This window comes from Triturus cristatus, chromosome 1_2 (assembly GCF_964204655.1).
Source record: "Triturus cristatus chromosome 1_2, aTriCri1.1, whole genome shotgun sequence".
Lineage (NCBI taxonomy): Eukaryota > Metazoa > Chordata > Amphibia > Caudata > Salamandridae > Triturus > Triturus cristatus.
This window is the reverse complement of record NC_140580.1, coordinates 904,850,053-904,866,852: the sequence shown is the minus strand read 5'-3', so window position 1 is coordinate 904,866,852 and position 16,800 is coordinate 904,850,053. Positions and strand designations below refer to the sequence as shown.

Here is a 16,800-nt window from a genome sequence, read left to right as displayed (position 1 = left end):
TCCTTCTTGGCAAATAGATCTCAGGACATCTGGCTCCCCCCTTTCTCATCCCCAGTTCCGGCCATGAATGTAGGTGTCCCTCAGGGCTCCATTCTCAGTCCTACCCTTTTTAATATATATCTATCCCCCTTGCATTTCTGGTAGAGGAAGAGGGCGCCAAAATTGTTTCCTATGCTGATGACACTCAGCTGATTTTTACGTGTGAAAAAGGAACAGACTTTGACGGGGCAATGATTAGGTCTTGCCTCACAAAGGTTTTTAACTGGCTTAAGATCAATCAGCTGAAGTGCAATCCTGACAAAACTGAAGTTGTTTTCTGTGGTAATCCATAAACGCCTGACTGGAGCGCTTGGTGGCCAAAAGATCTGCCGCCCCCGCCCGCTGAAAAGGAGAAAGTCAAAAACGTAGGAATTTTCATAGACAAGACACTCTCCATGTGCTTTCAAATTCAAAATCTAAATGGCACTTGCTTTGGCATACTCTGGATGCTAAAAAAAACTCCTGCCACTGTTACCGCTTGAGAGCAGAAAGATCGTGGTGCAGACTCTGGTGACATCAAAGCTTGACTATGTCAACAGTTTGTACCTCTGTCTTCCCAAATCCCTTATCCAGCGCCTACAAGTGGTACAATACGCGGCGGCCAGAGCCATCCTGAGACCTAAACCCAGATCTAGTATGACCCCTATTCTTAAGTCTCTCCGCATAAAAGAACGGATCGGCTTCAAAGCGATGACCATCTTCTTTAAAGCTTTCCATGGCTTAGGAGCCGGCTACATAAATAAGCGCGTTAATCGCTACACAACAGCTATACCCCTAAATTCTTCCAATGCTAACCTGGCCATCATGCCTAAAATATGCAGTGCCCGCATTGGAGGCAGATCCCACGGCTTTCTAGGCCCAAAATTGTGGAATACCCTCCCTGAGTCTCTGAGACTAACTACAGACCTACTCTCTTTCATGAAAGAACTTAAAAACTTGGCTTTTTGATAACTGATGGGTCTTTTACGCATGTTCCCACTGTCATGCGCCAGGACTCTCTAATCTGAGTAGCTGCGCGCTTTATTAAATACACAATTTCATTTCATTAAGTCCCTGACAGTGCAAAGGAACACTCGTCCAAATTCTAAGCGCCTTATTTATGAGGCTTTGCTTCACTTTTATGCCGCTGGTGCGTCACTTTTTGTGACGCACCGGCAGCATAAAATATGTGCAATGTTACGCCCTATTTACAAAGTGACGCATCTAGGCAGATGCTTCACTTTGTAAACCCCTGCACCGCATTATACCTGCGCCAGGCATAATGTATGCAGGGTGGGTGTTGCCCCGCAAAGTGCCTGGTAGAAGTGGCGCATTGAAATCTATGAGAACTCAGTGCGCCACTTCTAGGACGCCATTGCATCAATTTCTTACACCTGCCACACAGCAGGCATAAGGCTGATGCAGGCCCTTTCACATGGGGCTTGCCCCATGTGAAAGGACACATTGCTGGAGTTGCGTCTATTTTCAGACACACCCCAGCAATGCATCACTTTTGCGCATACAGATTCGTCAGAAATACTGACATATCTGTAACTCCTTGCGACATGATGCGTCATACAGTAAATATGACACATCCATCATGTCGCAACGAGGGTGCACTAAGAAGTGACGCATCCCTGTTTTCACACAGCGATGCATTACTTCTCATAAATAAGGCCCTGAATGTGTTTACATCTAATATTCAGGGATAGTTATGTGTGTTTTCAATATTGTAACACAGCAGAAGCTCACCAATATTACTGCAAATAATCTCTGTGACGCCCTCCCATTTCTTATATGTTAGGCCTTGTTTTGATCTAAAATAAACGTTTTTTATGTATATTGCATGAAACAAACACATAATTTCTCTTCAAAATGGCTGTACAAGTCTCTCACACATCAGGTACATAAGAAATAAATGAAAGGAAAACAGAATTTAAAACAAACTGTTTAGGAAATATTCAAGGTCATTAGGGCAAAACTCTGGAGAATGGAGCGGACTGTCAGGGTAGGGCCCACAAAAATAAGCGGAACTCGTCCTTGTGTTAATTTTCAGACACCGGGACACATTCAGCAGCGCCCGCACGTTTGTTCATGGCAGCAAGGTGCAGGTGAGGGGACTTTGTTATTTTAAATTTCAGCTGGGCTTAAAACAAAGGCAGAAGTTAAGGGACCTTCAGGCCTCATTTTTTGGACAATCCTGGCTGGGAGCTATCAGGAGCCTTCCCTCTAAATGCAATGAGGGGAAAGGAAGGCACACAGCTTATCACCTTACAGCTACTTAAGAGAGGCATGTTTTGACTTTTTCACTCCCTGTATATAATAGATATGCATGCACTGTAAGAACGTCAGATGTGCTGACCTTCCCAGTATTTACACAAATAGCAATTTAAATACCACTATTTTGTTTTATTTCATTTCATTGTGCTACTCATCCTAATCCAGGGCATCAGAGCGCGTTGCATCACATGTACATATTATACGCTGACAATTAATTGTGTGTGTAAATCAATGTACAGGATGTGTAACATAAGACAGTGAGTGGTACAAGGTGTAGGAGCCACATAGCTCACTGTGCTATATTAAAAGGATACAATTTATGAACTGCAAGCAACAAAGGAAATCTGTGTTAAAAGCAGTAACCCGCTTACCCATCTACATAAAATACAAATCTATTATCTGTGTTACACGATGTGCTTTGCAGGAGACATATTAACCCCTCTGTGCTACTTTTGATTTAAAACTGGGACTAAACAAAACCCAGATCTTTCCAGCCCGTACATTAATCTCCAGAGTTATTTTATCAATATTATTCCCAGAGATTTACTGGCTACACAAGGATCTATGCAGCATGTGCCTTAACCCCATAAGATATTTTAAAATGCAGACTGTGCACCAATTAAGCAGAACAGATTTACTGGCACATTTCTCCTTGTTGTGAATTTCTTTGTAGAAGAGTTAAAAAAATTGACGTATAGGTTGAGCTCCAGATTTTGCGTCGGGCTGAGTCACTTTTTTTGGCACCACCCAGATGCAAACATCTCACGTTTTAAATAATATAATACGCTCCATTTGTTAAATATTAGAATGTGCTCAAATGTACTCATGATAGACCTGTGAAACATATGTTTCACTTCCTATGAGGTCATGGGCTCTGATGCCACTTTCTGTGATGCCATGCGCGATATCACACACCATGACGTCATGTCATGCACCATGATGTCACTTGCAACCTACCTAGCTTGGTTTGTCCTCCCACTTTTGTTATTTTTTTCTTTTTTTATTAGGACTTGTTCCCTGGTTGGGAACCCTAAGCGTGGTTAAAGATGGAGTTATGCATAAGTTCAGCAGAAAAGATACTGTTCGTGGGACAGATACCAACATTAAATAAAGTAGAGGAGGTAAACCGCAAAACCTTTTGCAACATGTTGGGCAAGTGATAAATGTTTCTCACACACAACTGTGAAAAGGGAGCGGCCATAGCAGCTGTGCACAAGGTGAAACATTTTTTTAAACATTAAGAGCCCATCAATAAAGAAGTTTAAATGGCTAGTGCAGATTTTTGTGGCGGACACAGAAGATGGCATGATTTCCTACCATCAAATTTCGTCTGTTTTATGTAATGCTGCGAGTAGACAAGGGTATGAACAGGTTTTGGATGCCCTGCTCTCTGTGTCACAGGATCCAAGCTATAAGTCAGGGTCATGCCTTAATTAGAGTAAAACCACTTTGGGATGCTTGTGTTCAGTGGCAGCTCGTCTGCTATGGCGGAGTAGCGTCGCCACCCTGCCTGCCTCAAAACTTGAAAAATAAAACACGTTTATTATCGTTTTATTTTCAAGGTTCTGAGGGCCTGGCGAGTCTTGGGGGTGGGGCCACTGCAAGGGCAGTGGCAGAGGGAGTGGTTGACCTGTTGCCAGTGCGCATGTCAGTTTGGCAGGCCATCTCAGGCAGGCCAAATCAACATGCGCATCATTGAGCGGTCTCCAACCTCAGATGCGCTGTCTGATTGGAGACAGCAAAGCACAGGCTCCCAGTCTCTCTGCGAGCGCAAATTCCCAGCGCTCAGGCCAATACGGACACTGCTTTCAAACAAGAAAGCAGCGTCAGGATTGGCCGCTGGGGAGGCTGGGAACCTCTTTCACAGCATGGAAACGGAAAAGAGCGTCAGGCAGAAGGTAAGTTCTTTTTATTTTTTATGTATATTTTGTGTCCATTTTCCCTCCCCCCCCCACCTCCCTGTAACCCGCCACCCCCCCAACCGCCCCGCCACTCTGTAACTGTTGTGTTTGCTTCAGGAGAGGGCTCCACCCGTGACTTTAGGAGGAACTTTTCACATGAACAACAGGGTCAGTACTAATTTGCAAAAGGCGGGCTTCTGTCTAGAGTGGCACAGTGGGTGAAAAGGATGGGTTGGAATGCTACCCTGAGCAGGTGTGTGATACCCACTAAATGTTCACAATCTAATGGACATGTGCACACATTTGCACACACAGTCACTCTCCACACCCACCTGCAAGGTAACTCATGTAGCTGAAGTTCCCAGCACCACCTCACCGTCCACTTTTCCTTGTTCACCCACCAGGACAGCACAATATTCAGAAAAACTCCTTCATGGAAAGCCACTGTGACTATATGCGAGACTGTCAGCGCAGGACATTAATAAATGGTAATTTCCCATACGGCTTTTTGTAACGTGATAACCGACAGCCTGCAACCTACTGCCAGTCAAACATCCATAATATGTAACATGTCTGTCAAAGTAGCATGACCGGTAGGGTGGTGCTCCATCAAAAAACAAACTACTGCATTGTCCTATTGTTGTATAACAGAGGAAGGACTTGTTGGGTCTATTAAAAGCTGTGAACCAGCAGCTGTGTGTTGGGACGCTCTGCACATCATACTTCTGCAGAAGTATAAAAGGCAGCAGCTCATTGGTGCAGTCCCTCTAACATGATACTAGATGCATTTAGTGTGACAATGGCCCTGTGCAACCAATGATGAATGCCCGTGGGAAAGGTGGAAACTGGGATTTCAGCAAATCTGCTCAAAATAGTCGATGTACTATGTCACAATTTGGTTTTATGACACAGGCTTCAAAATCCTCACATTTTAAAGGCAACCATGATACGTGTGACTTATCTAGCATTGTTGCGCTATTTAAACCCCCTCTCTTGATCGGGTAAAAAGGATGCAGAAGCTAGACCCATAAAGCGAATACGTTTTAAGGATAACTTCAGATATATAAATGTTCTTTTAAGAACAATTGCTTCCATATTTAGGCCATTTCTATTTCAAAGTACCTTGCAGACACCAGAGTGACAGAAAAAAATAATGTTGTGCATTGTGTTGAAAGCTGTTCAATCACTCTAAAGGACTAAAGATGTAACACATTTAGTCTACATAAAACCATGGAAGTACTGTCCATACAAATAGGAGTGTCCTGTGAAATACTGTGCAGTAGTTACTGTTATGCAATTTGTATTAAACAGTTTATGGAGCAGAGTGGCTTCCCCCTGTAAAGTAAACCTATTTTCAACTCTGCAGTGTTCTGTACAGGAGATGTTGCGCTACACGAACTGTGAGAATACCCAAGCATAGAATTGACATTTCTAGGCCGGTGCTCACTATCTGTGTGCTGCTACGTATTTATCAGCAAGTACAGCTGGAAGCTGTTGATAGAGAACTAGCAGTAAAGACATTTTAAATAGAAGGAGGATACTTGCCTGTTATAGGTTTTCTCTCATATCTAAATTCTGAATTAGTACCTAATAAAAATGTTAGCAAATGCAAAAAATATCTTGATGACTGTCAACTGTGCACATGCAAAACTGCAGTTTTTATATAACACATTTTGTATTTATCTCTTTACAAAGATTTCCAGGGTTGGCAGAAGATGGAACCGAGGAACAGAGAGAAAGTGATTTGCCACCGCCCACAACATTTTGTCAAATAATTAAGGCAAAATTAGAACCCATGTCTCTTGGTTCCTCAGTCAATAACATAACTGGACCAAACCTCCCCATACAGTTAAGAGTATATTTTGATCACAACCATGTTAAAATGTTACATTGTGCTTTAGCAGGAAACATCGCTGCATGTGAACTTCAATATATTTTTGGCCATCTATAGCATATATATTTTTTCAATATGAAGGGTATTTTTGCGCATGTGAACTAGTCCTTCATTAAGGACCACCCAGAAAAACTTACTTTCCAAATATTAGCATTAGCTTCCGCCTGTTTCTTTGTGGCTCAGAGTCCTCGTCAAACTGCTCCATCTCTTTGCCCAAAAAGACTTCTTGGTGGAAGTCCTTATTTAGATGGCCATCCATTTCCATCTTGATGCCGTTAAGATGGTCTGGCGGCAGGATCTCATTCTCGTCTTTGTTGTCCACTGGCTTCAGCTTGAGGGCAGAGTTGTTGGCGGGCCTGGCATAAACATCCATCAGCAAAAAAATAAAGAGGAGGGAAAGATAGAGAGAGCCCAGGCTACAGAGGAATGCCTGCTTGGACATCATCGTTGGATCATATAACTCAAAGGCCACACGTTGGAACAAATGTGTTTTCAAAGAACTTCTATGTCCTAGAACAAAAATACAAAAAAGGAGATCTTTAATGAAAGTAACAAATGTAAAGTGCCTGCACTTATAGAGGGCCTTTATTGAATGAATAAGTAGAGAATTAGAAGGCCAGTGTACCACACCTAATTGAGACCCAAATAAAAGACCAGAATACTCACAGAAGACAAGCAAATTACGATATGGCAATTAGGAGACCCAATAACCTTTTTAAAAAACTGAAATGACTCCAGCTGCAAATTAGCTACAGTTGTACATCCCACAATGCCAGCCCCATAACAAACAGAGGGAACCCTATATATGTTCAAGCTTCAGGGACCATGAAATCTCTCATCCTCAATACAAAGCTAAAAATGCACCCTTTGAGTTTCACGTCTTCACTATAAATTGTATATGTACATATTTTCCAATTCGGTTTGTATTCCAATTCTACTCACAAGAACAGAAAGAGTTCACCCTTCCCAGGATAATGTTGTCCACCAAAATATACTTTAGGCTTTTGCTAGTTACACCTAATGACATCATTTTAGAGTTAATAAGGTTTGTCGTAAATCACAAGTCTGTCTCAAAAGAAATATATTTAGAGATTAGTGTTTGTAGCCCAATCTAGATTTATTAAATAAGGTCTAGATTGCCTTCTTAGAGTAATAAGGGTAAAACCGGAGAGCCACCTTGGGCGATTCAGAAGCTAAACAAGATAAAACACTATCCAAGCTGTTAAACATACAAGTAAACAGAAAGGTGGGGAAAAAAGGAACTGTGACAAACACAGGATATGGAACTGACAGGGTCACTGCACTACCGAGCACATCCAGACCTCATGGAGCCTTGCAGATGCATACAAATCTGTTTCAGCAGAAAAGCCACCCCCACATCCAGCATACTCACCCAGAGCGTGCATCTGGCCACGATGTCAAACGTAGAACAAAGATCCAGAATTGACCGAACGAAGAGCAGCTTGTGTGACAAACACTTGTGCTCATAAGAAAATGCTAGTACTGCGTTTGCGTACTGGGTTTTACCCAATTGTGAAAACTGCCTACTACTATCGTCCCCAGCAACTTAACAGAGGAGCATAATAAGGAAATTGTCCCACAACAGGATTCACGAGCCCGGTCTCCCTTTCTAAACAGGTTTTTAATTATGGCAGGATGCCACGAATTTGGGAAAACTAACAGGCTCAGAAAGTATTAAGAACCAGAGTTAAATAAAGATCCAGATTGGACTTCTCAAGGTTGATCGGCACTCCACCCACGCCAGAGCTCTTACTGTCCAGGCTCTCAATCGCCCAGACTTCTCTGAAAGTCAGTATCCTTCCATTACCCAAAGAAGGGAAAAACAGGGACTACTTTTAGTACTACCAGGACCGTAATTCATTGTGAAATTATAAACACACACCTGCCCAAGACTCACAAAATGCAGAACAGAACCCACGACCCTGTTGTGGCCATGTCTACCTATCAAATTACGAAGGGATCAAGTATCTGCAGAGCTGCAAACGGCTTCAGTATCATACCAGGTCTTACCATTATAGTCCATTTGACTATGTTCAATACCATTGTACACTTATGCTTAATTGCACTTTGTTCACCTTGTGTGGGAATATTTTCACCACTTCATTACATTCTCCAGGATTTTGCACACAACGAACTGAACAGGTCAGCATAAAACCGCAATACCCTTATTGAACTGTTCAAACACAGTACCTGCCCCGAGGTATTTGCGTCAAGAAGTTAATTTGATTGATAGTAAAAATTTCCTAAAAACTGAGGCCGAAAATGCACCTCACCCTAGTGGAGATATCAGCAGTATTCATTACTGCTTCAATACAGGTTTAACCATTCTTATTATAAACAGGTGCAGATACAGAATTGCATGATAAGAGTTAATGCACTATAGTCACTGCTGTCTTTATTTATGAATGCACAATAAATAGGAACATAACACTCTGATGTAATCTGTATCAACAACCAAACCAGTCTCATGGCCATTAAAGTTTTATCTAGCTGGTCTATCTGCAGCTGATCTTCCAGTACTGTTTCTAAGCCAAAATTAAAACAGAAATTCCCTTGGAAGGACCACACAAGCTATCCGTTGAGGTAGTCAATAAGGTTGCTATGATAGTCAGTAACTATTAAAGTTTTCCCATCACATCAAGGAAGTAGTGCTGCCAGAATCGAGTTAGATTCTTCAGGCTTAAATTCAACATTAAAGACCACACCACAGAACACCAGAGTCTCACTGGCAGCATCCATGCTACAAAGCCAGAGGACATCCTAATTAAGAATACCTAAGGTTAATTAAGATTACTGGTAAATTAAACCATTATTCTTCCATCCATTGTCTTTGTACCATTTGTTACTTATAAAGAATACAAATACTAGCCTTTGATACTTTTTGGCAAGTTAACATTTAAACAGAGCACTTAGTCTGCAAGAATATTTACTACCGGTCCAAAGAAAAACAAATAATCGACAAAAACTAAAAATAGGAGTAGAATTGAATTCAAGACAATCTTCCCCATTGAACAACCTTTCAATCCAATGTTATGAGTAAGAACATAGCTCACTAAAGTGTGCATTGTAATAACTCAAGTAGCTGCTGCACAATTTTCAGAATTAGAGACTCCCTGGATTTCAGCCTAAGAAGCAGCTACCATTCTGCTAGATTTACTCGGAAGAAATTCAGGAAAAGCGTTTCAAATAAAGAATAGGACAAAGAAATGATAGACTGAACCAGCTTCTAGCAGTATTTGTAGAAGCTGTGTGACCTTGATTAAAAAGAAAAAAAGGAGTACAACAACAAAAAAGTATCTGATCTAAGAAAGGGTTTAGACCACTCAAAGCAAATTAAAATGGCTCTCCTTACTTCCAGGGTAGGAGGAACTTCTTCTTGCACTGAAAAAGGGAGGAAAAGGTTAGGAAGTAGGACCACCTGACCAGTAGAGGAACCACTTCAGATACAAAGGCTTAAGAACTGCAGCATCATCCAAAATCCTGATAAATGTGACACTACACAAAAGAGCCCCAAATTCATCAATTCTCCAAGCAGCAACAATTGGTGGTCTTCCTAGTTAAAAACGTCAAATCCATAAAATCAAGGGTTTCAAGTGAGGATTCCAAGAGATCTCAACACCAACATTTGGATGTACCAAAGGTTTAGAGATACAAAAAAAAAGCCCTAAGAAGCTCCATAGCTGGAAATTCATCCACACCATGCTCCCCCACCTCCAAACCCCAGGTTCCCTGAATGTTTTAATTTCCGCCTATTGAGAATTCAAAGTCGAAACTGTTAAATTCCTCTCACATCCCACATAAACAAACTGAAAACAGAAGACAGATTACATAGGACAGGAGACCAGGATGTTGGCAACCACCAACAACCCAAGTGGCTAGAGTAAGCCTTTAGAGGTGAAGGAAGCCTAGATTTTTGAAGGACCTCTGCTTGATGACTTGTAAGCCTCTACTCTTTAGCTCAATCCTTACAACATCCAGGTCAAGAAAGACAGACATTGAAGAAGAAGACATCAGAAACCGAAGAGGAAGGTCCCAAGGTTGAGAGAGAGCCATAGACTGCAGAAGACTAAACGCGGAACTGCAGGCCCAGTAGGGAAGTTCCACAATTACATCCGCTGACTTCTCCGAGATTCGAAGAAGTAGTTGTGGCATATAGATTAAGAGGCCAATGGTAACGAGGAGCATCTAACCTGTAGCTGAAAACCATGAACAAAATCTTGAAATGCGTGCAATTATTGGAAGACCAATAGAGCTAGGAAAGGTCTCCCAAACCTCCAACAGACTGAGTTGAAGAACTGAGAAGTTAGTGATAGATATTGTGAAGAGGGAAATATTGCTTAATCTGTCCACGAGACCTGTCCTTGCCCCGGATATGAATAGCTTTAAGAGAAAGCAGATGAACATCTACCCATAAACAGAGCTGCATTGCTAGAAGATTTAGTGATTTGAATTAGGTCACCCGCTGATGGTTTATATAAGCCAAAGTCACCAGGGTGTCCTTTTGAATCAGAACAAGTTGATGCTCCAGCCTGTTCCTCAAGTAACACAGACCATGAAGAACTTGTGACATATACCTCCGCTTCGAAGATTTCTCACTTTCCCTCTCCAACAACTTTTGCTTGAACTGATAAGTCTAGTACAGTAGCTCCCCAACCCTTCAGGCCAGCATCTTTTAACACGAGCGGTAGACTGGTTCAGCCACAACTGAAGAAGGTGGAATCGGGGGTCGCTGGAATTAGCTTTCTGAAGTTTTGAGACGCAAGATTGCAATAATGTAGAAGATAAATAAGAAGGAGGAGTGGATGCAGACAAGTCTATGGGATCAGAAACACACAAGAGGTCATGACTCCCTGAACCCTCAACTAGAGGCATGATTGAGCTAGCAAAGATGACAGCACCAGTTGCAGAGGCTCTACTCTTTCTTCAGGAGGAAATGCTGTCTCCAATCTGTCCGAAAGTGTGCTCTGATAAAAATTCTTTCCTGGGAAGGAACCAGCTGGCACTTTGACATTTAGAAGTAGGTCAGGAATTGACAGTCAGTTTCAAAGAGCTTCTAGACCCTTCAAGGCTTCCTGTGGTGAAGGAGCAGGAAGTAACTAGTCATCCAGGTGAGGGAATATATGCCAACCCTGAAATGTAAAGAGCTATCATCCCAGTAAATAATCAAGAATGGAGACACCATACCACTCAGAATGGGAGTACAAATTCCATGACATAGGGTACGTAGGCAGTATGTTCAGTAGTGTAATTTTATAAGGTCATGGAGAATGCTGTAGTCACCGGTACATGTGTCATCAAACAACAGCCAACACGTGTTTCATCATGACAGTGACTTTTTCAACTTTCAAAGAGGTTTTGGGGAAGCCCAAGCAGTTGGGCAAGATGCTTGTGGTGGTTGGCGTCCTGGGTTACGGATCGGAGTATACGGTAGAAATAAAGTTGGCCAAACATATCGAATATAGATATGGCCTGGGTAACCAAACATAAATAAATGCCTTCTCCAGGTTTGTACATAAGACAGGATTTCCTGCCGAAGGGCAGATAGCCAGAAGACCTATCCTGATGAGGGGTCATTCACAAATAAGCAAATAATAAAAGTACAGCGGTATGGCTTTTATCTGTAGTAACACTGCATTCGAATAATGTAAAGGCCCAAAAGTATAGGGCTAGAGTGCTTATTGTGACAAAACACGTGTCAGATGTTGTTTTGATGACCCCTTCCTCTTTGTGAATGCTGAAACAAATGTTTTTTAAGAGCATACTGTTTCATTTTATTAAAACACATCACGTTTTCCTTCAAAAAAAGGGCAGCAATGAAAAAGAAAAAAAAAAATATTGCTTTATTAAAAAGAAATCACAGACATGTTGGTCTGGTGACCTCAGCAGGCCACCATCCATATGATGGCTGCAATTCCTAATGGGTAACAAACTGCGACCTACCTCATTAATATTGATGAGGTAGCTCGATTTGCGACCCATTAGGAATCGCTAAATTAAACGCCGGAATCCAAGAGAAAGCCCTGGGCTGGACCTCCTCCTTCCTCTCCGGCAGAACACAGAGCGGCCGCCTCCCCCCCTTCCACTCCTTAGCCACCGAGATCATCTGCGGCGTACCCCAATCCTCATCCCTCAGCCCAACGTTGTTCAACGTCTTCATGGCACCACTCGCCCACATCGTACGAAGGCACGACCTCAACATCATCTCCTACGCCGACGACACCCAGCTGATCCTCTCCCTCACCAAGGACCCCCACACCCCCAAAACCAACCTCCACGAAGAAATGAAGGCCGTCGCCGGCTGGATGAGAATCAGCTGACTGAAGCGGAACTCTGACAAGACGGAGGTCCTCATCCTCGGATCCACCCACTCGGCCTGGGACGACTCCTGGTGGCCGACTGCACTAGGAACACCCCCCAACTCCCACCGACCACGCACGCAACATAGGGGTCATCCTCGACTCTACCCTCTCCATGACGAAGCAGGTCAACGCCGTCTCCTCCTCCTGCTGCTTCAACACCCTCCGCATGCTTCGCAGGATCTTTAAGTGGCCCGCCACCGAAACAAGAAGGATGGTCACCCAGGCCCTCGTCAGCAGTAGACTGGACTACAGAAACGCACTCTACGCAGGAGCCCCAGCCAAACTCCTGAAACGGCTTCAACGTATCCTGAACGCCTCCGCACGCCTGATCCTCAACATCCCTCGCCGTAGCCACATCACACCCCACCTGAGAGACCTACACTGGCTCCCTGTCAACAAAAGGATAACCTTCAAACTCCTCACCCACGCACACAAGGCACTCCACAACACCGGGCCAACGTACCTCAACAGCCAACTCAGCCTCTACACCCCCATCCGCCAGCTCCGCTCGGCAGACCTCGCCCTCGCCACCGTACTACGCATCCGAAGAGTGACCGCCGGCGGCAGATCATTCTCCCACCGAGCCGCCAAGACATGGATCACCCTCCACATCCGCCTACGGCAGACCGAAGACCTTCTGACCTTCAGAAGACTTCTCAAGACCTGGCTCTTCGAACAGTAGCAGCTCCCCCCTGCCACCCCTAGCGCCTTGAGAGCCTCATGGGTATGTAGCGCGCTTTACAAATGCCATGATTGATTGATTGAATTAATTTCATACGAGGAATAGCAATTTCCTAATTGTGATTAGCAAAATAATTGCAATTAGGTCATTGCTATTCCTTAAATTTGTACATATGGCTCTTAATATTCAAAATCCTCCTCACGCTCCTCTCTAGATCTCCATCTAGATCTTTTTCTACAAGGTGAAGGAGAGCAGGAAGCAGAAGTAGGCTCATCCACATAGTGTTTCTTTCTGATTCATTTGCCCGTTTTCCTAGATTTGACAGCATAACCTTAATGCACAAACAAACTGCTTCCAACTACCCAACAGAAATTAACAGAAACAACAGCCTTCTCCAACTCAAGGAACACAAAACCGCCGGACTGATCACCAAAATATCGCCACAACAACACACCATACCGCTAGTCCACTCTCTTTAGATAAACAGAATGAAAACCTGGAACTCTACAACCCTAAAGACGGGGTAGTTGCCCTTTATCAATTAACAGTTGTGATTTAGGTACATTGAGGTGTTTGCCATCCTCCTTGGTTGGGTCACTAATCAGAAAAGACTCTGAAACAGTTAATTTACATTTGCACCTGCTGTTGATATATTATTGGCTTTCCTAGGCGTGGCTATTGACAGTAAAATGCAAAAACTAAATAAAGGAATTTGGAAGCATGTGACACAGCAGCCTTTTCTCTAGGATTTAGATGATCTATTTATGATTTGCTGGATGAGGTTCTGAAGGATTGATTTGTTCAAAGGGAGTGCCCGTGATTCACAAATAGTTTCAATTGTCTAATAAAAATAACCCTAACACAATGATCATAGGCTGCACAAAAGTAGATATAGCTCTTTCCGCTACCAGTTTCTCTTCACTGAGAAAGTGTGTTCAGTTTCTCCAATATAATTTATTGAAATGTCTGCTCCTTTGAGAGACAGAAACCAGATCAGTAGCCAGGATACAGGCTATGATATATTATACTGGTTGACAAACACGTTGGCACTTGCTATGGGTTTCTCTGGGAGGAACATGACAATTAAAGGTATAATGAAACCAAGGATTGCACTATAGAGGAGTTAGATGCACAGAAGACTCACAATGTTAGCAACAAGAAAAAGTATTCCTTCCTGGATTTGTAGTGATGGACGTAGATCTACCCTCAGTTTGGAGATCTAATCGTGCTTGCAACCTTGTACATGTCCCACTTTCAGCTTACTGAATTTAGATAAAAAGCCGAACAGATATTGTAAGTGGGTAATACATTGGCAGGGGACAGGTCTGGGTAGGGCTGTAATAAGATTATTTTTGCTTAATAATTGTTTTTGGGTCAGTCACTTTTACCATAAAAAATATAGCCCTTTACATTTATGCTGTTAGAGGCAAGACTTTAGGTCTCACCCATGTACAGCTTTTAGCCATCTGCTGTCAATAAATGAATGAATCAATCAATGAATGGGCCAAATGAAACTTACAGAGCACCACTGCTTCTTCATAAGAAGTATCCTGGTGCTAAATAGAGCATGAGTAAGAGCAGAATCTACAGTCCCGGAACAGGAAATTTCCAATTGAGCCTTAAACAGGCTTTCACTGGGAATAGTATGCAAATAAAGTGGTAAAGCATTCCAAATACTTGTTGCTAGGAAAGGAAAAGATTTCCAGACAGATTTGTCTTTTTGTACTTTAGAAAGTAAAGCAGATTGCGATTTGCAGAATGCAATACCCTTGCAGGGGACTATCTTGTTCATTTATTCCTGATGTCTGATGAAATGCTTCAACTGATAAGTCTAGTACAGTAGCTCCCCAACCCTTCAGGCCAGCATCTTTTAACACGAGCGGTAGACTGGTTCAGCCACAACTGAAGAAGGTGGAATCGGGGGTCGCTGGAATTAGCTTTCTGAAGTTTTGAGACGCAAGATTGCAATAATGTAGAAGATAAATAAGAAGGAGGAGTGGATGCAGACAAGTCTATGGGATCAGAAACACACAAGAGGTCATGACTCCCTGAACCCTCAACTAGAGGCATGATTGAGCTAGCAAAGATGACAGCACCAGTTGCAGAGGCTCTACTCTTTCTTCAGGAGGAAATGCTGTCTCCAATCTGTCCGAAAGTGTGCTCTGATAAAAATTCTTTCCTGGGAAGGAACCAGCTGGCACTTTGACATTTAGAAGTAGGTCAGGAATTGACAGTCAGTTTCAAAGAGCTTCTAGACCCTTCAAGGCTTCCTGTGGTGAAGGAGCAGGAAGTAACTAGTCATCCAGGTGAGGGAATATATGCCAACCCTGAAATGTAAAGAGCTATCATCCCAGTAAATAATCAAGAATGGAGACACCATACCACTCAGAATGGGAGTACAAATTCCATGACATAGGGTACGTAGGCAGTATGTTCAGTAGTGTAATTTTATAAGGTCATGGAGAATGCTGTAGTCACCGGTACATGTGTCATCAAACAACAGCCAACACGTGTTTCATCATGACAGTGACTTTTTCAACTTTCAAAGAGGTTTTGGGGAAGCCCAAGCAGTTGGGCAAGATGCTTGTGGTGGTTGGCGTCCTGGGTTACGGATCGGAGTATACGGTAGAAATAAAGTTGGCCAAACATATCGAATATAGATATGGCCTGGGTAACCAAACATAAATAAATGCCTTCTCCAGGTTTGTACATAAGACAGGATTTCCTGCCGAAGGGCAGATAGCCAGAAGACCTATCCTGATGAGGGGTCATTCACAAATAAGCAAATAATAAAAGTACAGCGGTATGGCTTTTATCTGTAGTAACACTGCATTCGAATAATGTAAAGGCCCAAAAGTATAGGGCTAGAGTGCTTATTGTGACAAAACACGTGTCAGATGTTGTTTTGATGACCCCTTCCTCTTTGTGAATGCTGAAACAAATGTTTTTTAAGAGCATACTGTTTCATTTTATTAAAACACATCACGTTTTCCTTCAAAAAAAGGGCAGCAATGAAAAAGAAAAAAAAAAATATTGCTTTATTAAAAAGAAATCACAGACATGTTGGTCTGGTGACCTCAGCAGGCCACCATCCATATGATGGCTGCAATTCCTAATGGGTAACAAACTGCGACCTACCTCATTAATATTGATGAGGTAGCTCGATTTGCGACCCATTAGGAATCGCTAAATTAAACGCCGGAATCCAAGAGAAAGCCCTGGGCTGGACCTCCTCCTTCCTCTCCGGCAGAACACAGAGCGGCCGCCTCCCCCCCTTCCACTCCTTAGCCACCGAGATCATCTGCGGCGTACCCCAATCCTCATCCCTCAGCCCAACGTTGTTCAACGTCTTCATGGCACCACTCGCCCACATCGTACGAAGGCACGACCTCAACATCATCTCCTACGCCGACGACACCCAGCTGATCCTCTCCCTCACCAAGGACCCCCACACCCCCAAAACCAACCTCCACGAAGAAATGAAGGCCGTCGCCGGCTGGATGAGAATCAGCTGACTGAAGCGGAACTCTGACAAGACGGAGGTCCTCATCCTCGGATCCACCCACTCGGCCTGGGACGACTCCTGGTGGCCGACTGCACTAGGAACACCCCCCAACTCCCACCGACCACGCACGCAACATAGGG

The 16,800-nt window shown here is 43.2% G+C and overlaps 1 protein-coding gene across 6 annotated transcripts in view; it reads right to left on the bottom strand.

Annotated features, from left to right (window-relative positions):
* The window catches only part of SDF4 (stromal cell derived factor 4), a 168,110-nt gene that overhangs the window by 107,472 nt on the left and 43,838 nt on the right, over positions 1 to 16,800 (bottom strand). For all 6 annotated transcript variants that reach the window (XM_085609625.1, XM_085609629.1, XM_085609627.1 and 3 more), the window contains one exon: positions 6,231 to 6,603. In XM_085609625.1, coding sequence (XP_085465751.1) covers positions 6,231 to 6,538 — 308 coding nt within the window. In that variant the 5' untranslated portion in view covers positions 6,539 to 6,603. The remainder of the gene's footprint in view (positions 1 to 6,230; positions 6,604 to 16,800) is intronic.